We start from the raw sequence: 21,748 nt of genomic DNA on the forward strand, positions 1-21,748 counted from the left end.
TGTTTTCAGTATATTTAGTCATATTTTAGTCATCATAGCTTAGTTTTTATTTTCATCAGTGAAAAAAGGTAGTCAACGAAGGTTTTTCCATCATAGTTTTAGTCGAAGAAATTAACACTGATGTCATGGCAAGCAGCTGGACCTGCTCCATCGATGTCCCTGCACATAAGACAGTGATTCCCAACATGGGGGCCGGGGCCTACAGGTGGGCCGCAAGGGTATTGCAAGCGGGCCCCCAAATAATTGGCAAAACACTTAAGATTTTAATTATAATATAACTGTCAGGACTCTCAAAACTAGGTAAGGACCCTAACGCGGAAATCAAGCACAGGAAACAAGGAATGAACTTAAATAGTCTTTACTTTGCAAAACTGAGAACTCAATACATCTTCCACAGGGCCAAACACAAAACACCATTGTAGAGCAAAGTGGCAAACAAACGATCATTGGCAGACAGCAAGGGGTATAAGTAGACTTGACAATTAGGGGGAATGGGAACAGGTGAGGTGAGCAACACAGGTGAAACGAGTAATAATCAGGGAAATGGGGGCGGCAGAGACTGTGGCAGAGGCTGTGACAATAACAATAATATTTAATATAACATGGTATTTTCTATCTTTAAAACCATGAAAAATTTGTTTTCATTGTGATACCGATAAATAAGAACTTAAAGTATACTATGTATGTTGGTTCCATTGATCAAAACCGGAACAAAATTGATTCATTGATCATTAAAATAAACATGCTCTGAAAATGCACTCTTCCCCACCCTTCTGACCACGTAACATGGCACCTGAATGGCTGCCGTATTTAGTAGTCAGATGGGTGGGCCGCGAACGCTTTCGAGATCTCCAAGTGGGCCCTGATCCAGAAAAGGTTGCGAAACACTGTTTTACAGTTGTACCTGCAACACAGGTCTGTCTACCTACTGTACCTGCTACACCAGTAAAATCTCCACGAGATTTCCCCACACATACAGTAGGACAGTCTTGCTGTCAGACACCCAGCGCTCGTCAGCGTTAAAACCGCAATTATCAGCCCAAGGCTTTTGCCTGTCGATCAGAACGCTCACGCAGGGATTTAACACTTCCTGACACAGTTACGCACTTCCACTTTACTCAGCTGAAACATGTCCCTGCATGGAATCTTTGTTTCACAATAGCGAGGCGTCTTCCAACTCGAGGGCAATCCCCTTAGCCCTGATTCGCAACCATAACACAAAATATGCTTGTCAGATCAGTACAAAAAACATCCTCCGACATCATTTGTATTTGTCTTCCTCAATTCAGTTTACATGTTTTTTTGTACACTGTCTTGCCTTCACCTGCACCTCCCACTCTTGGGTCTGTTATTCACCCCAAGGTACGGTATGTACTTGAACTTCAGATTTATGTAAGAAGCTCTACTGACCCTTGCTGACCTATTGTTCCTCCTATCATCAGGCCCTTGACATCCAAGCAAACGGACTGTACGGAGACAAGTTGAAAACACTCTGATTAGTGGGCTGTCTGTCATAATAACTGTCATAATAACTGAAGGTCAGATCATTGTGACCGGAGATAAACAGGTGCATTACCAATTGTGAAATGACTGTTGTAAACACAGCTGGAGGGGGATACCCCAACGCTTTGTGATGGATTGCCTTGTGTAGATCTGGAGACACATATTGCATCTGCCCATGATGAGTGCAGCTAGCTGACGAACATGCTTTCCAGTCTCTGTTGTTTGCTGTTTAGTTTTAACCCTATTCTGGGGACGAACATTCTGAGAAAATAGCAGATCTACAAAACAACACATTGTGGCGCATTGTAGAGCAGCTATTTTTGGCTAAGATATAGTGTAGAGCGAAAACAGATGATGATAGAGCTCTGGGGGAATCCAGCAAACTAAGTATATAGGGTTTAGGTCAGTGTTTCTCAACCTTTTTGAGCCAGTGCCCCCTATCCAATATCCAGGTCATTTGCCACCCCCAAACCCAATTAAAATGTAAGCTTTATTGTTTTGTGTGTATTGTGTTGCTTATATGATCATTATAATGTCAGTATCATGATCATTGATCAGTATCATGGTCAGTATCATGGTCAGTATCATGGTCAGTATCATGTCAGTATCATGTCAGTATCATGTCAGTATCATGGTCGGTATCATGTCAGTATCATGGTCAGTATCATGGTTAGTATCATGTCAGTATCATGGTTAGTATCATGTCAGTATCATGACAGTATCATGGTCAGTATGTCAGTATCATGGTCAGTATTATGGTCAGTATCATGGTCAGTGTCATGTCAGTGTTATGTCAGTATCATGTCAGTTTCATGGTCAGTATCATGGTCAGTATGTCAGTATCATGGTCAGTATTATGGTCAGTATCATGGTCAGTATCATGTCAGTATTATGTCAGTATCATGTCATGGACAGTATCATGTCAGTATCATGACAGTATTAAACTGCCCTCCCAGAGCACCTCAGCACCCCCCTCTAAATAAATATTGCTTCCAGCGCCCCCCAAACTTCTCTGTAGTATCGCTTTACCGCCCCTGTTGAGAAACACTAGTTTAAGTAGTTAAAGAGCTACTGCACTTTTTACCATGATAGATGGATAGATATACATATACACACACTTATATACAGTAATAGATAACACCTAGACCTACATATGGATTTAGATTGATTTGATGGACTATATGTTCCGTCCATTTTGCCTGCCCAAATGTATGTAGGCCTAACCCATTTTCAACATTTTTCATTCTGATTGTTTTGTCAGTCTGCCAATAACAAATGTTTATTATCGGTGTTCAGGTCAGAATGTCCCAGAGTAAGGGAATGCGAATACAAAAACATTGCAACACAAAGACACACCTCCCATCAATGTAATTTCAGAAATATATATAAATCATTCAACAGTGTGTGTGAGTTCTAGGAATGGATGGGTTGTTAATGTAACAATGCAGTTGAATGGAAAACTCCACTCAGTAGCACAGGGACATTTGGCAAATGCGACCAACTCAGTTCCGTCAATCCATTCACAGGTTTCCAATCAACGTTGCCAAGTGCAGTGCTCTGGCCCTGACTTCCTCCCTGCAGTGAAACACACACAGATGCACACACATGCACGTGCACATGCACACACACGCACACCCACAGAGGAGGAAACCAAACACAATAGATGCTGGCGCATGGGAGCCTGGATTTCCTGGGTTTCCCACACACAAGTGTACAATCACACTGACAAACATGCACAATTGCTCCGACGTGCACGCACGCACACACGCACACACACACGCACACGCGCACACACACACACACACACACACACACACACACGCACACGCACACGAACACACACACACACACACACACACACACACACGTGTGAGCCATCATACCACATACCAACATGTTAGGTTCCAACAAATAAGCCTCTTCCACAACTGAGATGTCAAAGAACTGAAAGTGGCCAACAGTTTATAAGGCCCCTTTACCGTGAGTGACCCCAGCTCCATTTCATTGTTTTTCACTCTGTGCTGCCTCTTTAATAGGCCCTGACATGGCTTACCTGATTAAGGAAATCTTGTGAGGAGGAGGGTAGAATTAAAAAATAACAACTTTTCTGGGGGATTAGAGTCACCATGCCTGCCCACGTCACATTCCTACCCGCTGAATCTCAGCCCCGGGGAGAGGGGTGCTAATTGGCTGTTACGCCGCTATTGTGCACTGAGGGGGCTTGGTTGACGTAACATCTCATTAGACTAGACTAGAGTAGACACACAGAGGAAACATGAGACAGGTGAGATGTGCGTCCCAGTACAACGCAGGCCGGCACGTATACCGCCCGGCCCGCTGCCAAAGCCCTCAGTGGTCCGTCCCCGTTCCCGATCCTCAAATCCCAGGCGCTGGCTTCAGTTAAATCAAAGAATTCAACCTTTAGCCAACCTAAACCCAAAGTAATGGTCTTATTAGATTACTTGATTTGATTTAAACTCGCCCTGAATTAACCCCTCCGTAGGGGATGTGAAGAATGGGGAGGCACGTATAGGCCCTCCGCCCTGCTGAGCTTCTGGCCGTAAGCCCATATAGTATTGTATAGACCAGGCAGGTGTGCATTCTTACCGTGGGTGTGATTTTCAAACAAGTCTGTTTTTCTGAGCTCCCCCTTGTCCTTACGTACCCTCCTCGTGTCCTCCAAAGGGCAAGGGGTTCAGATGTCCATAAAATGTATAGACATAGTGACATACACAGAAATGCTCCGCTGTAACTAACCATTTAATGGAGCATTTCTTTGTGTATTATGTACATTTATTTGTGTGTGAACAGGAACAGCTTGGCGGACAACAAGTATGTTTTTTGCCAGTGCTCTCGTCCAAGGTAAACATTCCTGCGGATGTTCAATGCCAACTGCCGTTTGATCTTCATCACATGACATGTGAAAGAGGCAGAGAAGCCCTTATCACCCTCCCACCCACCCACCCATACACAAACCCCGGAGGAATGATAGGGGGGCCGTGGTAGGGGTCCGACCCTCTCAGGCCCTGACAGGTCTTGCTGTGTGCATGTGTTTTTGTGGTCTGGCCATGACCTGAGATAACACCGTTGTGTTTGGCTTGCCTCTTCTCCCTCTTCTTCTCCTGGAAACGGACAGCGAAGAAAGCTCAGAGCCACGTCACAGCCGGGACATTTTGCTCTTCCACATGCAATAGTCCACACCTTTATCCTCCTATCCATGCCCCTGATGCATACTGTATGTGTCTCCCCCACAAACTATATTATATCCATATGTATATCATGCACAGTATAAGTATAACATGCACAGTATACATACATTGCTGCTATGCTCAGGCACCTTAGTTTTTTATTATCTCAGGTACTTTGTAAATATGTTGATAACTTGTCTGGCCTTCTGTTGCTCTCTTGTTTTGATCTCCTTCCCACTTGCCCCCCACCCCTCTTCTTCTCCCCCCCCTCTTCTTTCTATGGAAATTAACGTTGCGATGGGAACGATGTACAAAAAACGAATTTCACCCACTTCTTTACCTTGTAAACCTGTGATGTGACAATAAAACTGATTCTGATTCTGATTCTTATATGAGCTACAGTACACAGTCCCGTGGTGTATGGCCACCTGGCCTGCTCCCCTCACAGCTGGCCATACCATATCGGGCAAGCATGGGGGTGGGGGTCATTGGGATAAGATGGCCAAGGAAACAAAACAATTCTTCCTTTAAACTAGGTTTAGTTTAAATGTTTTGTACACTGTCTTGCCTTCACCTGCACCTCCCACTCTTGGGTCTGTGAGTACATTAGTGCTCTCCTTTTGATATATATATATATATATATATATATATATATATATATATATATATATATATATATATATATATATATATATATATATATATACATACACACACACACACACACACACACACACACACACACACACACACACACACACACACACACGTCATAAGTCCCTGGGAGCTCTCACAAGGATTAGAAATGCACCCCACATCCCCCTCACATTGCAGGACCATGTGGCTGATCGGACCATCTCTGGTCACCTGCATCCTAGGTAGGCCTACTACAAATAAAGGTTTCATGATTATTATTATTATTATTATTATTATTATGGTATATCTGCTGTGTAGTGCTGCTGTGTCAGGGTGAAAATATGAAAGGACTTCCACATAGGAGAGCATCACAAACATCTTCATTTGGAAAACTGTGGTAATACATTATTACTAATAATATAGTACTGCATATAAGTGCACTGACTCACTTTGAAATGCAATCATATGGATTGTCATTGCAATCAATGCTCCATCTTTGCTTCTAAAGCACATCAGTAGCTGATAGCAATAGTCTTATAGAAATGTAATCTTATTGAATTCACCCTAAATTAAATCCAAAGGCACCAGACCTGAATAATTCACTGAAGCTCACGTCTGGTTACTATAATAGCCTTTATTTACGTAGCGAGTCACATGACATGAGAATGACAGTTAACAATAGCTGACAGATGACGCAATACCGTCAAGCAATTGCATGAAGCCAATGACTTGATGGCACACTAGCGGTAGAAGACGGAACACGGCCTGGCACTGAATCACACAATTTAGGCTATGGTTATTGCATCAGATTATCATAGGACCACAATGGAAACAAGCCCTAATAGGGATTTTTGTGTTATCCTTTTTTAGCATCATTGTCATTGTATAATCGTACCACTGTAGCCTACTAGGCTACTATCTACTATTTGCAAACTGTTAATAAAGTATTCAATTAATCAATGAAAACCAATGTTTTTTTTCATCACTGTGAAGGATTAACTGTCACATAGGCTTCTGACTGAAGTGAAGTCTGTTTTGATTTAAGTTGACAATTAATTGTCATATAATTGCGATTAACGATGTCATTGTGTTTCTGTCATTGAAAACTGGAGCGTCTGAATAAAAATTAAATTTCTTCAAAAATCAAACATAGCACAGGGCAGATATGACAAATAACTTTAATATAGGCTCACATTATAGCCCTGAAACATGACATAATAATGACGCATGCAGACGACGCAGGCAGATGACCGTCATGTGAACCATGGCTGGAATATACGAAGGAAGACATTACGGACATATTTAATAATGATTTTATTATGACGATTATGCAAAAATGATTGCGAATAGACGATTATGTAATAATTGTGACAGGCCTACCCCTGGCCCTGAACTGGACGAATTGTTATTCCATGCGGTGAGGGCATGCTCATCAGTGACACAGTGACACTACACAAATATAATGCAAAGGCACATCATTTGCCAGTTGCCACAGTAGGCCTAGCCTAGCCTATATATCTATGTGTGTATCACAGTGTCAGCGGAGCCCCGAGCTCAAGCTCAGCCTACGTCTATTATTACCCCAGGAAACGGGTAATTACAACAGGACTTGTGCGGTACTGAGCCAAAAGTAGGTTTCAGTAGGCTATGCGAGAGAGACACATACCGCGTGGTGTAAAGTAAAGTACTTAAGTACAATGTTGAGGTACTTTTACTTTACTGGAGTATTTCCAGTTTACAGTAATTTGACTTCTACTCCACTACATCTCAGAGGCAAATATTGTACTTTTCACTCCACTACAATTATTTGAAAACTTTAGTTACCTAGTTACTTTGTAGATTTTGATTATTAATACAAAACCAATTCAGACCTATATGTTCTTTGGCAATTTGAAAATAGACGATCTACAAGTTTACGCTATGTTCAAAGGATTATTATACATTTTAAAACATGTTAAATGGGACCTTCTGCATAATGAGTACTTTTATTTTTGGTACTTTAAGTATAACTTGATGCCAATACTTTTGCACTTTTACTCAAGTAAATTTTGAATTCCGGACTTTTGTAGGCCTACTAGTATTTCTATATTGCAGTATTGCTACTTTTACTTAAAAAAGTAAAAACAATTTGAGTAGGCTACTTTTTCACCACTGGCTGTGCCCCAGAGACGTGACTCACATGGCGTTAAATGGTGCCCCCCATTTGCGCAGCTATTTCTGAATTGGATCTGCAATGCATGGATGCATGGATGCCTTCCCATGTCAAATTAGAGCTGGACAGGACTGTCTCTCAGTAGCACGTAGCAGCTCTATTGAGTGTGTGTGTGTGTGTGTGTGTGTGTGTGTGTGTGTGTGTGTGTGTGTGTGTGTGTGTGTGTGTGTGTGTGCGCGCGTGTGGGCGTGCGTAATCTGTGCTCATTTGTGCTCGTTTCCAAGAAAAGTCTGTGGAGGAACAATTAAAACAAAACAAAAACAAAAAACCCTCATGAATAGCATTATTGTCCCTGAATATAAATGTTCACTTGTTTGCTGTGGATAAAATGGGCTTTTTTTTTTGGTTTGGAGGTCAACTAAAAAAGATTGCCGATTGAATTGTCCTTTGAACTTATACTTTGGCACCAACTAAAACAAACACTGTGTACCTAAATAGAGCCATAGCCCACTAGCCTACTTACTCTCTGAGGTAGAGCAAAGCAGTGGTTCTCAAAGTGGGGTCCGGGGACCCCCAGGGGTCCTTGGGGGAGTTCCAGGGGGTCCCCAGCTAAATGATAGGAACAAAATGACCCTTATGGGTCTGTAACTCGTTAGATTAACATTTTTACAATATAAATTGGGGTCCCAGAGATAGAAATGCCATTAAATGGGGGTCCGTAGCCTATAATGCATGTCAAACTGGGGGTCCTTGAAATTAAAATGGTTGATAATCACTGCTATAGCCGTAAAAAATCTCTTATGGGGGGTCCTTGGCACATCTTTTCAAAATGGGGGTCCGCGGGCTAATTAGTGTCAATTTGGGGGTCCTTGACATGAAAAAGTTTGAGAACCAGTAGCCCAAAGTGCACGCATGTACAATTTGGGCACATGCATGCCCAAATATACAAATGGTATGCCCATTTGCCTAAGTATACAGGCATGCAAAGCCCAAGTATACAAATGGAATACTGTCAGAGTTAAGGGGGGTCCTTGAAATGTCAAAGTTTGAGAACCACAGTGGAATTACACAGTGGAATTAGAAGTGGTGTTCTCGCAACGCAACAACACACGCGGATGTCGTCACTCGTTCGTAAGACGTGCAGGAGGCACTGCCTATGTTCCAAAATAAATATTTACGTGATTTACGTGTTGTATTCAAATAAGCTGCCTCCCTAGGCCGGACACAACGCGGGCCAATCAGAGAACATCGGATCATTACACCTTCTTTTCAGAAATCATTCATAACGTCGATCCATGCGTCAAACATTTACAACAAGGACCCGACTATAAATACGGCTGCGCGCAACGGACAGTTAGACATTTCCCCCAAAAAATCAAAGAAGGCAACAACTGAACAAAAAAAAGAAAAACCTTTGGAATCCGGCTTACAATTGAATATTAGCCTATTTCCCCTGCCTTGATCTACATCTGACAAAGTCTATATTTAGCAACCGGGTTCCTTTCATTTGGCCATGATGAGTGGATTACATTTAAATCACGTCGTGGTGCTAGTAGTGGCAGCCGTGTGCTCCGTGCTGGCCGCGGTGTCGCTGGGGTCCCCGGTGCCGGCCGGGGGGCCAGAGCCGATCCGCTGCGCCCCGTGCACGCCCGAGAAGATGAACGAGTGTCCGGCCGTTGCGCCTGGATGTGCCGAGGTGCTGCGGGAGCCGGGCTGCGGGTGCTGCCTCGCCTGCGCCCTGAAGGCTGGAGAGCTGTGCGGCATCTACACGGCGCCGTGCGGCTCCGGGCTGAGGTGCACGCCGAGACCCGGCGATCCCCGGCCGCTGCACGCCCTCACCAGGGGACAGGCGGTGTGCACGGCCACCGCCACGGAGTCCGAACGGAACCCCGAACCCCAAAGCCAAGGTACGCCGAATTCTGAAGTCCATGCGAACTAATATTTAAAGTGTATCTCCCTTAAAACGCTCGCCCCCAAACACGGTTGCCCCCGGGGCAAATCCGGCGCCACCTGGTATTCCTAAACGTAACCTCAGTAAACTAAACTATGCCTAAATCTAAACTCATTTCTAAACGTAACCTCAGTAGACTGACTATGCCTAAACCTAAACCTTATTCCTGAACGTAACCTCAGTAAACGATGCCTAAACCTAACCTTATTCCTAAACAAAACCCCAGTAAAACTATGCTTAACTCTAAACTTATTTCTAACCTTATTTATCCTCTGTAAAACAAATACAAGAACCGTTGGGGGCAAGCGGTCCGCGAAAGAAAATGGGGGCGAGCGTGTTTTGGGGCGAGCTTTCCGGTTACCTACGGCTACGAGTTAGCCTATGCAATTGGCTTTTAGAATGACCGTTAGGTCATAAAAGCCAATTGCATGGGCTAACTCGTTTTCTTTTATTTTTTTTCTTCTTTCAGCAGCACAATCTAATGAAATCATATGTTTAAAAACGGCGTTCATTTAACATAGCCATGCAAGCGAGACTAAAAATCCATTCATGCCCGCTCTCCTTCTCCAGACCAGGGAGAGCCAGATCAGCCTGAGATGGAGAACGCAGCCACCGTCTCGGACCCGGGCTCCAGCCTCTACCTCCCCAGCAGCCACAGTGTCAGCAAGCCCTACGACCCGAGGGCCGCCGAGAACGCGCAGGAGAGCATGAAAGCGAAGCTCGTCGCCATCCGCAAGAAACTGGTCGAGCAGGTAAAAAAAAACAAAAAAACGCAAAGTCATATTAGAACCGCTTGCTGTGTAATGTTATGAAAACTTTTGCGAGAGGTTTTTGGAGAGTGACTAATGTACCACAAGGGGGAGCTCATATTCCTTTTGAAAGAGCTAGTGTGTGTGTATGTATGTCTGAGTGTAATTCCACACGTGTGTATGCATATACTGTATGTGTATGTGTCACAATTTTCAAATGGCTTTGGATAGTAGTCCACATGGTTGGTGTCAGTGACAAAATGATGCCTACTGCACTGTAACCAAAGGTCTTTGAGTATTCCTACGGGGCTCATGTCATGTGATGCTTCTGTATGTTGACAGGGGTCAAGATGGTGTTCAGCTCATCTAACCCTCTCTCTCTCTCTCCCTCCCTCCCTCCCTCCCTCTTTCTCTCTCTCTTTCTCTCTCCCTCCAGGGACCCTGCCACATTGAGCTGCAGATAGCCTTGGAGAAGATTGCAAAATCACAGCAGAAATTAGGAGACAAGATGACTAGATTCTACCTCCCAAACTGTGACAAACACGGGCTATACAAAGCCAAGCAGGTAGGCACCCCCATGTAAATATGTATGGATGTTGTGTGTGTGTGTGTGTGTGTGTGTGTGTGTGTGTGTGTGTGTGTGTGTGTGTGTGTGTGTGTGTGTGTGTGTGTGTGTGTGTGTGTTTTGGCCTTTTTGGATGGATTCTTTACTCCAGTCAGAGTGAAAGAATCTCACCTAGTTGTGTGTTTATGTGGCCTAGATTGTGTCAACCACAGAATATCAGTGTTCGTGCATGTGTGTGTGTGTGTGTGTGTGTGTGTGTGTGTGTGTGTGTGTGTGTGTGCGTGTGCGTGTGCGTGTGTGTGTGTGTGTGAGGCAGGGATTTGTTCAGCTCTGTGTTTACACCTCAGAGTATACTGAGCTAGCTGGACTGTGATGTCATTCCCATGGCTGCGGCATGACTGTACACGTGTGCATGCACTCTTGCCCGGCTCGCCCTCCTGCCACACTCCCACGGCTCCTGCACACACACACACACGAGCACACACACAAGCACGCACACGCACACGCACGTGTATGTGTGTGTACATCAGTGGTGGACAATGTACTCAACTCCAGCACTTGAGTCAAAGTATAGATACAACCTGGTCAAATATTACTCAACCTTTTTAATATCAATGCATTGCTGTATTTAAAATAAATAACACATTAAAAACAATCTGCTACTTTCACTATATTTGAAATAATTCATATTCTCATAACTTTCCTAGAAATGCATTGGAGTCACAATATTTGTCTTTGAAGTGAAAGCCAAAAAAAGTATCCAAAAAGTACAAATGCGCAAGTTATGTATAGATGCTAGATTATTTTACACAGTAAAATTATTTTACACAGTACTCAAGTATGTGTTACTGTCCACCGCTGATGTACGTGCCAGGGTCATACTGTATATGAACAGGAACTGGGATATGATAACAAACCTCTCTCTCTCTCTCTCCCTCCCTCCCTCCAGTGTGAGTCTTCTCTGGATGGACAGAGGGGTCGATGCTGGTGCGTTTCCCCTTGGAACGGCAAGCGGATTCTGGGTTCCGCAGACCTCCCAGGAGACGCAGAGTGCCCTTAAAAAGTCCAGCCAGCCAGAGCGCATCAAAGGACGAAAAGCCACTGATTTTTCTTTCACTCTTTATTTTTTATAGCTATTATTTATTTATTTTTATTTGATTGTTCTTATTTCCATCCATGGTGGTGTTTGATTCAGGTACACTGTCATTGTGGGGGACTGTTGTCCCCATCCCACCCCCACCCACCAAAGAGTAGAAAAAAATCTATTTTTATTTTATTGTTTTGTATTGTATTTTATATGCATCTATTATGCATAACTCTTACGCCTTATTTATTTTCTGATTGTATTATGACATTTGTATTTATATTCAGTTTACCTTATTGTTATTATTAATAATATTATTATTTGTATTTGTACATAAAGTGTATATAGGGTCAGCTTGGCGGCTTGGTTCGTCACAGAATCCAAGCAACAAAAGCACTGGGTGACCAAATCGTCATTTAGAAGGATTTCTAAATGTTATTGTTTGTTATTGGTTGGTATCCCTGACATGATACATGATACATGATACAACTCAGCTAAATGTCAGTAAATGCAAAGCTCTCAGTTTGGGAATCATCTACTACATCTAACACGAATCCCATGGTCCAATGGGGCTCGGCATATGCTGACGGGCGGCCTCCCAGCGGCGCCGCCTGTCTCTCACACACGGGTCTACCTTAAACCTACCTCCGATGTTTGTGTCTCCACTGTCGGTTCTGTTCCACGTGTCTGTCAAAGGACTTTGTTGCTGTTTCACTTTGCGGCGCTGATCTCTCCAACTGGGAACACAAAGAGATGAGCTTGTCTCTGGCGTTCCACTGTGAACTGTGACGTGTGGCGTATTATTGGGGGGGAGGGAGGGAGGGGGGGGGGTGTTCTGCTCTGTCTACATGCTGCTGTTGGAGAGAGAATTGTTTATGTGAGTCTATTCCAAAGTGACTAACTGCACGGCAAAATCCAGGTCCATTTTTACACTCTTGGGAGTTGAATGAGCACTGAGGATTTTGCTGTATGCTCACTCGTGTGACTGTATACACATTTTGTAATTGAGATGTAATGTATAAAAACAAAAAGTGATATATTTAATAAAAACTTTAACCTCAGTTATGTGCTCGTGCCCCAGGCTGCATATACATACGTGTGTGTGTGTGTGTGTGTGTGTGTGTGGGTGTGGGTGTGGGTGTGGGTGCGGGTGCGTGTGCGTGTGCGTGTGCGTGCAGTGGCTGAGAGAAATCAATCATAGAAAACAAAACATAACACGTAACTTCACTTCAAGTGTATGATTGTGCAATCAGAACACACACACACACACACATACACTCACAGAGGTACACTCTCATTCACACATACACAAACACACTTGAAGCTGTCCTATCCTGTCTCTGTGTGGATATTGCCCGAGGAGCTCATTTCTATATTCAGTGTGTGTTTGTGTGCAAGCATTCATGCATGCAGTGTTATCACGGTGATCTAAAGTGTGTGTGTGTGTATGTGTGTGAGTGGGGGGTGTTGTCTAACTTTAGACAGTTCGCCAGGACATGGCTCTGGCTGGCCCTGTGCTCTGCTGCCTTTTGACCCGCTCCCTGTTTGCTTTGGTCGGGCACAGGAATTCGCCTCAACCTCTCGTGCCCACTGCCAGCCTGCCTGGCACCACCAGATTTATTTTTATTCTTTACAAATTGGACCTTTGCTTTATCCTCTTTGCCACATTCCAAGACTGAGGGGAGCCTGATTGCATTCAAGGACTTGTGCCAGACTGATCCCCGTTCTAATTACCAATATGCCTAAACCACTTCATTATGAAAGAGGAATTTGGAGATTATCTTTTATTGCCTATCGATGAGTCTTGCTTTGAACATTTAGGCGTTTTTTAACTAATGTGAAAATGGAGTAGAAGGTTGACACAAATGACAACTAGGACAATAACTTAAAATAGTGTTCATTTTTTATTTAAAAAAACATTAAATACAATATTATAGAACAAAAAAAATCATTTCTTTCTCAAAGAAAATAATAGCTGTGTGATTTCTAGTTTAGTAACATGAAAAGCTTAAAATCAAAAACTCTTTTAAAAGGATAAAACACAAAATGAAATGAAAAATAAAGTACATTTACCCGTGAACAGAGAGAAATTCTTAACGTGACCGGTGGGGGGTGGGGGGGGGGGGCAAGAAAAATAAAATCAAAAAGTGACATACAGAGGTGACCCTGGCTCTGCACGACAGGACTGAGACTTGGATGGCAAGGTGTGCATGGGGAGAAGGGACTTAACTGAGAGGTGAGAGGTTTAGTGGCCCCTACACAGCCAATGAACTCAACATGACCAGAGACCTGAGTGTCTGACTGACATAGAGAATCATCCCCCACCCCCTAACCCTCCCTCCATCCCTTCCGGGGTACTCGACTCACCCGCGGGGGGCGCGGAGCTTACAAAATGACCCTGCTGAGAAACAGCAGTAAAATAGTTTCCATTAAAAAAAAAGAAAGAAAAAACAAACATTCATTAGTGATTATATTCCCCCAAAATACGTTGAATCATAGACTTTATTGTGCAATCGGTGAGTCACTGAATTGTTTCATAATAATAAAAAACAAAACATAGTTTCGATCAGCTTATAATTCTTTCTTAGATAAATAACTTTATTTTCACTTTAAGTACTGTACATGATGTCTAGTCAGACACGTAGCTGGCCAGGAAATAATAATAATAATAATAATTTTATATATATTTATATATAAAAAGACACGCTTACAAATATCATGGGGGGAAGGGAATAGCTTAAACATAATTTTATGTTCCGACCCCCTACATCAAGTCTTCGAATAGAATGGGATATAGCACCAAGAGCTTGGTTGTAATTCATATTTTTTTTTGTTAGTTTTTTGTCCGTTTTTTTTAAGTGAGCGTTCAGCCGATTCCATGCTACCGAGCTACTGGGCTAGCATTCTTTGTCGGCGCTCTCCACTTTTCAAGTCTCTTTTTTATTTTTTTTACACAGGATGCGGGAGAGCATCGGACAGGAAGCTCCTCAGCGCGCCACTTCCCTCGGACCCCCCGCCACTCGTGTGAATGCATATTTGGTGCCGTGTCCACCTCGTGGAGTTATGTTGGCATGAGATCATATGTACAAGTGTTTTCAAAGCAACGACAATAAAAGAAAAAAAAAGGAAAAAAAAGTTGCATTGAATGGAAATTCTGAGGGGTGGGGAAGGTGGTAGAGGGGGCGTTCTGTAAGTTCACTGTCAAAAGTCCTGCTGTACCGTCGTTTTCCTTTTCTTTTCTTGTCTTCCTGTCTCTCCCTGGGTTTTAATATTGTTTTCCTTACAGTATCTCGCTGTCTCGTCTGACGCTACCTGGCAGGAAAGGTATGCAGACGCAAATAGGTCCAATCGTCTTTAACTGCATGCGTTGGCGAGGAGCGGTGCAGCTAAAGTGCTTTAAGTGCTTGTGCTCAGGCTTGAAGCATTGGGCAAGAAGGGGGTCAGTGGAGGATGTGGTGATGGGGAGGGGGTGAGGGGGGCTTGAACCTGTGACGGAGCAGGCCGGGCACGCAGGGCACGTGCTAAAGTTTGAAACAAGCCTACATCAGTGTACACACACACTGCTGTAGGAGCAGGGTGCTGGGGATGAAAGAGGGAGAACATCGTTGGCGTGGGGGGGGGCTTGGTTGTTGGTAGGAGAGGGGGTCAGGGGATAGGGTTAGGCACATAAAACAGAGGACTCACAGGGGCAGGTTCAGGATAAAGGCTTAGATGAGATTAGAGCAATCACAGTGGTTCTCCTTTTTAATTTCAAAGACCACTATAACTCTGAGAGTGTACAAAATGTACAAAATGTGCACTCTCAGAGTTATAGACCTATAACGCTGCCCTACAAAGCCACAAAGTGCAGTAACTACAGAAAAAACACAGAAAATGGGTTTAAATGGGTCAGCCAAATGAGATATCGGCATATAAGTGATATTACACTAATTGTACATCTGTTCTTGAGGTAATTGTTTATCCCCCAAAATCACGAAGGCTAATTTGGGATACACAAATAAGTCGGTGTGTCCAAAAACGTAGTTACTGCACATTGGCTTTGTAGGGCAGTCCATCTGGAACCCTGAGGGTTCCTTGCCACCTCAGATCACATGGGCCATGATGACACCACAAGGGGGGGGGGGGGGGGGGTGCGAGAAAAGCATAAAAGGGGCTGCATGGGTACATGTGAATGGATGTGGGAATAATGAAGCGAAAAGGAGGGGTCAGGGGCACATGGCTAACCTAAGCAGACCAATCCCCAAGATGGCTGGTAGGTGAACAATCAGGACTACAGAAAGTGTGAGGGACTTCATAGAGGGGAGGGGGCGCAGGAAACACGGTTCTAAGGCACTGCACCTGTCCGAAATACCTCCACTTCCCCTCTCCCTGCCCGTGTCCCTATGGGGGGAGGGGGGAGGAGGCCCTCGGCGGGCCTCCATAGATTACGACGGGCCGATACCTCAGAATGGACCCTGAGCCTGAGAGCTGATGGTTTTTTTTTCTTCTTTTTTTTCTGCATTGTTGAACTGAGGAGGGACATCTCTAAACAGAAGCTTTTTGAAGTACAGCGTTTACACAAACACTTTGGGAGATGCACTCGTGCGTATCCCGCACAAGTGCATTCACTCACACACACCACCCACACACACACACACACACACACACACACACACACACACACACACACACACACACACACACACACACACACACACACACACACACACACCTGCACACACACACACACGCAGACAGGCACATGAACACACGTTGCGGTGGGGGGGGGGGGGGGTCACAATCACAAACGAGTCCCCTTTAAAGTGAGTGGAAAAGTCCCTCCTTCCTCTCTCTCTAAAAGAATAGTGCAGACGATAAGATTTATCTCCTCTCTCGCTGTAGAGAGGATGGAGTTTCCCTAAGCACAGAGCAGATAGCTGTGACGGACAGGAAGCTCGGCCAATGGCCTTTGTAGGCTGTGCTCCTGTGTCTTTCTCTGACACCCCCCACCCCCTTCCTTCCACCTAAAAGTCCCCCTCTTTCTCTCTCTCTCTCTCGCTCTACCCCTCTCGGACAGACCACATGACTTGGAGTCAAAGGTCCAGAGCTCCTTCCAAATGATTACATAGGACCAAATGTGGGAGCAAATTAGTCTCTCTCTCTCTTTCTCTCTCTCATTTGCTTACTCTATTTCCCCCTCTCTCTCCCTCTCCCTACCCCAATCTATCTCTCTCGCTCGCTCTCTCTCTCTCTCTCTCCCCACATTCTCACTCTCTCCATTTGCTCTCGTTCTCCCCCCCGTTCTTCCCTCTCATTTGTTCTCCAGGTTGTAGCACTGCGTCTCGCCCCTCTCCTTTCCATCATAGCCTGGCAGCGGTTGGCCGTACTTGTCCACACACCAGCAGTAGCCCCGCTTCCTGCCTTTCGACGGGCGGCACTGCAAAGAGACCAGAGGGAGGGGGAGAGGTAGGGAGGGAGGGGGGGGGGGGGTAAACAAATGTATTACTTGAACATTCAGTTCGGTACATTAGCTTGCTATGGCTACTTGCTATGGCTAAATACTGTATATTTGTTCACACTGAGTGTGTGTTTGCCGTGTCAGGAATTACTTCACGTGTCAGACAGTGGCCGATCTACAAGCTCACCGCGCATCGCGGCTGCTGCGTGTCGTGAGCTTGTAGATTAGGCTGTTTCCTCCACACGACACACTGCCGTACGACGAAGTGTACACCATGGCTTTTAGGAAAGGAGCCTTCAGTCTTCAACAGGTAGAATTGTGCAGACAAGGCAACACTAGCGTGGTAAGAGACTAGCACACTGACACCATTCAGCTGGTATACTGACTGCCCTCTATAGTGTTGGAGTGGGGGGGGGGGCATAGATTAAAAAAACGGGTTGACAGTCTATCACTTTGAGACGCGTTGTGCAAACAGATTAGCGTTTCCAAGGTGAGGCCTTAAATTGACACAAATGTATCAACACCCGCTCGGATGAGCACTGAGCCCGTGCGTGCGCGCGCGTGTGTGTGTGTGTGTGTGCGCGTGCGTGCGTGCGTGTGTGTGGAGGTGCTATCCCAGCTCTCCCTCCTCTCTGTTGCCCTTTTCATTTTGGATGTTTGTCAGGAATGAGGCAGAGTCATGCCTCAGCAGAACTCTAATAAGACAAACATCACATAGATGGGGAGGAATGCCCTGCATGCCAGCCTCTGCCTCTCTCTCTCTCTCTCTCTCTCTCTCTCTCTCTCTCTCTCTCTGTTGTGTGACTGTGTGTTTTTCTGTGTGCCTCTATCTTAGACACACACCCATGAATGCAGCAACAAACCCCCGTGTCTGGTGGTCGGTCGGAGATCATTAAAACCATAAATGTATCGATCTTGGGAAAGAGCATATTAATTCAACTCCCAAGAGTGTACAAATGGACCCTTTCAGGTCTCTCATTTACTGTGAGGGAGATCCTACAATCCCCGGCCCTCCACCCCACCCCACCCCACCCCACCCATCCCCACTCCGGAACCCCCAGTCTACCAGTCTGGAAAGAAACGACACACTTGTCGTGTCCAATTGTGCACCGTGACAGTCCAAAAGCATCCAAGCTTTTACCCCTCCTAACGCTCATTAACGCAATACACCGTAAAACCAGGAGAGTTACTATATACACTGGATTTTATTTCTGTGTGGATGTCGTGAATCTAAACTTTGTAGGGAAAAATGCTGTTTGAACGCCACGGTCTGAGGGAGGGGAGGTTTGCACTATATCTGGCCCGTGGGCTCCAAACCAGCGGGGGGTGTATACTGAGAAAAAGTTGATTATTTTCGATAGAGACGAGGGGTGGGGGGGGTGGAGGTGTTGGGGTGGGGGATGCAGTGAGCGAGTGAGAGTGAAGGAGTGTGAAGGTAAACACAGAGTTGCTAAAATATTTGCCAAGGCCAGTTGGAGGGCCGCGGGGGAAACCAGCGCTGCTATTCTGGGCAGCTGGCAGACACTCAAAATCATCTGGAGCTGATTATGGCCTACACACACACACACACACACACACACACACACACACACACACACACACACCTGCAAACATGCAAGCACACAAACGAAGACACATGCGCGCGCGTGTGTGTGTGCGCGCGCGTGTGTGTGTGTGAGTGTGTATGTGTGTGCGTCCACCCCACCTGCTTCCACAGAAACACACATGGACTAGCACACACACACAGTCACACACACAGTCACTCACACACACACACACACACACACACACACACACACACACACACACACACACACACACACACACACACACACACACACACACACACACACACACACACACACACAGACAGACTCGCACACACAAATGCATATCCATATATATCCACACATGCATGTGCAGTGTCGCTCATGACTGAAGGCTCTGGCATGGCTACATTATGAACTGTATGGTACGGGACACAAGGTTACAGTATGAGCTCTGTTTAGGGTTACGGGAGACAACATTATGAGCTCTGTTTAGGGAATAAGAAAGAACAGCGTGTGTCAGTCGACTGATCTATCTGTTCCGTCGTAAAACTCCGCACCAGAACAACCTCTTCCTAAGTGGAGAGACACAGACAGACAGACAGACAGACAGACAGACAGACAGACAGACAGACAGACAGACAGACAGACAGACAGACAGACAGACAGACAGACAGACAGACAGACAGACAGACAGACAGACAGACAGACAGGCAGACAGACAGACAGATAGGCTGTAGTGTAGAGTGTGACCAGGTGTGTGTTTCCGGTGCAGTCCACATCCACGTGCACGCTGAGTGCAGGATCAAAGGCAGCTTTATAGAGACAGAAGCCTATTAAAATACCTCGCCAACAACTACTGCAGCAGTCTGCCTTACACGTCCCACTCTCCCTCTCTCTCTCTCTGTCTCTCTCTGTCTCTCTCCGTCTCTCTCCGTCTTTCTCTCTCTTTCTCTTTCTCACTCTCTCTCTCTCACACGCACTACCATGCCAGGGATTTTTGTTTTACTCGTCCCCCATGCCTCCCCACGGTGCCATCGTCTGAGTCTGTGGCCAGCTTCTATTTTAGCCCTGACCCAGCAGATGAGACCGCAGAGAGGAGCTTAACATTGTGTTCCTGTGCACCAGTTAATGATGACAGAGTCCTGTGAGAGTGCGTGTGTGTGTGTGTGTGTGTGTGCGTGTGCATGCTTGCGTGCGTGTGTGTGTGCGTGTTGGAGACTAAGTGTCAGGAAAAGCAGCAAAACATGTGCATGTGTGCATTTCCCTGTTGCTTGGCTACCTTCGAGCTTCCACCCCTTTCGTCTGTGAACTATTAGCAAAATCATCCCCAGTGGTTCCTTCTAATGTTCTCAATGCACCACATTTAAAGACTATTTTGGAAAAGAGCATCCACTTTGGGCACTCGTACCGCAAGTTCACTCTTCATCTTATTTGTGCTGTTTTGTATTGTAGTTTACTGTATTGTAACGCACATAGTCAAACACAGGCAGATCAAACTACAGCTGAATGATACATGTTACTGTATTGTTCAGTTCTCTGTTGAAGACTAAAACGCATGAATAAAGAAGGTTCAACAGAACACTATTAACACTCTGCTGTGTGAAATGCTGTAGGCGCTGGTTACTATTGTAATGTTTTCCTGGTTCAGAATTGTGTCCACTTAGTCTCTGATAACATGTTCACTGAACTGGGCAATCTAAGAACGGTGCATTAAAACTCACCACACACTGACTCCAGTACCTAGACTGTAGCAGACTGTAGCCAGTATCCTGAAACCTAGATTGTGGACCAGCATTTTGTTAGGCTTGCAGTCAAGGTCCAATAAAGTAACACAATATTCCTCAGTTGAAGTGATTCTTTGAGACATTGCTAATCTCACATGTTTGCGTTTTGACTCACTGGTTGAGAAACAAACTAGACTGAAAACAGTTTAGACCTAGTGGCCTATATTCCCAAGCCTAAAGCCCTTGTGCTGTAGCGTTAGCCTCAGTGCTAGCCACGTGGTCCACATGGCTGTCGCTAACAGAGCCACATTTCATGCACCCCACACATTCATAATGCTACCTTTATAAGGTGTGTGTGTGAATGCTAAACGCCTAAATTGTGTGTGTGTGTGTGTGTGTGTGTGTGTGTGTGTGTGTGTGTGTGTGTGTGTGTGTGTGTGTGTGTGTGTGTGTGTGTGTGTGTGTGTGTGTGTGTGTGTGTGTGTGTGTGTGTGTGTGTGTGTGTGTGCATGTTGTGGATGTGTGTATGAGTGTGTGCTCTTATAATGCCTGTCTTTATGGCTAATAGCAGCGCCACTGGGCTTCACGGACATTAAAAAGAGCCTGGACTGACCACAGGATAAACACAGGCTCGTAAAATGCAGTGTGTGTGTGTGTGTGTGTGTGTGTGTGTGTGTGTGTGTGTGTGTGTGTGTGTGTGTGTGTGTGTGTGTGTGTGTGTGTGTGTGTGTCTGTGTGTGTGTGTGTGTGTGTGTGTGTGTGTGTGTGTGTGTGTCTGAGGAAGTATACAGGCCTATATGTATTTGTGTATGTGTGTCAGAGGGTGTATGGTTGTGTGTGTACATATGCCTCTATGCTTGCATGTACTGTATGTGCAAGTATAAATCTATGCTTGAATACATGTGTACGCGTGTGCGTGTGTGTGTGTGTGTGTGTGTGTGTGTGTGTGTGTGTGTGTGTGTGTGTGTGTGTGTGTGTGTGTGTGTGTGAGTGTGTGTGTGTGTGTGTGTGTGTGCGCATGTGTGCGCGTGCGCTTGTGTGTGTGTGTGTGTGTGTGTGTGTGTGTGTGTGTGTGTGTGTGTGTGTGTGTGTGTGTGTGTGTGTGTGTGTGTGTGTGCTTGCGAGTGTACAGGGAGTAGCTGCAGAATATTGCCTTTTTCTTTTTGGACAAGCTGGTCCGTGAAGCCGAGGTCTCTTTAATGAGAGACC

General features: G+C 45.2%; 2 protein-coding genes across 2 annotated transcripts in view; one reads left to right on the forward strand and one right to left on the reverse strand.

The window, feature by feature from the left end:
- The first annotated feature begins 8,832 nt into the window (after window positions 1-8,832).
- On the forward strand, window positions 8,833-12,631 carry igfbp1a (insulin-like growth factor binding protein 1a). Its single transcript, XM_080430186.1, has 4 exons — window positions 8,833-9,386; window positions 10,001-10,182; window positions 10,616-10,744; window positions 11,694-12,631. Exons 1-4 carry the CDS (start codon window positions 8,993-8,995, stop codon window positions 11,802-11,804), a joined length of 816 nt encoding a protein of 271 aa, XP_080286312.1. The 5' UTR covers window positions 8,833-8,992; the 3' UTR covers window positions 11,805-12,631.
- A 1,174-nt stretch (window positions 12,632-13,805) lies between these two features.
- igfbp3 (insulin-like growth factor binding protein 3) overlaps window positions 13,806-21,748 on the reverse strand; it is a 20,102-nt gene continuing 12,159 nt past the window's right edge. The window contains exon 4 of the mRNA XM_080431517.1: window positions 13,806-17,244. Coding sequence (XP_080287643.1) covers window positions 17,119-17,244 — 126 coding nt within the window. The 3' untranslated portion in view covers window positions 13,806-17,118. The remainder of the gene's footprint in view (window positions 17,245-21,748) is intronic.

The sequence above is a fragment of the Gymnoscopelus braueri genome, assembly GCF_963280865.1.
Source record: "Gymnoscopelus braueri genome assembly, chromosome: 6".
In the NCBI taxonomy this organism is placed as follows: Eukaryota; Metazoa; Chordata; class Actinopteri; order Myctophiformes; family Myctophidae; genus Gymnoscopelus; species Gymnoscopelus braueri.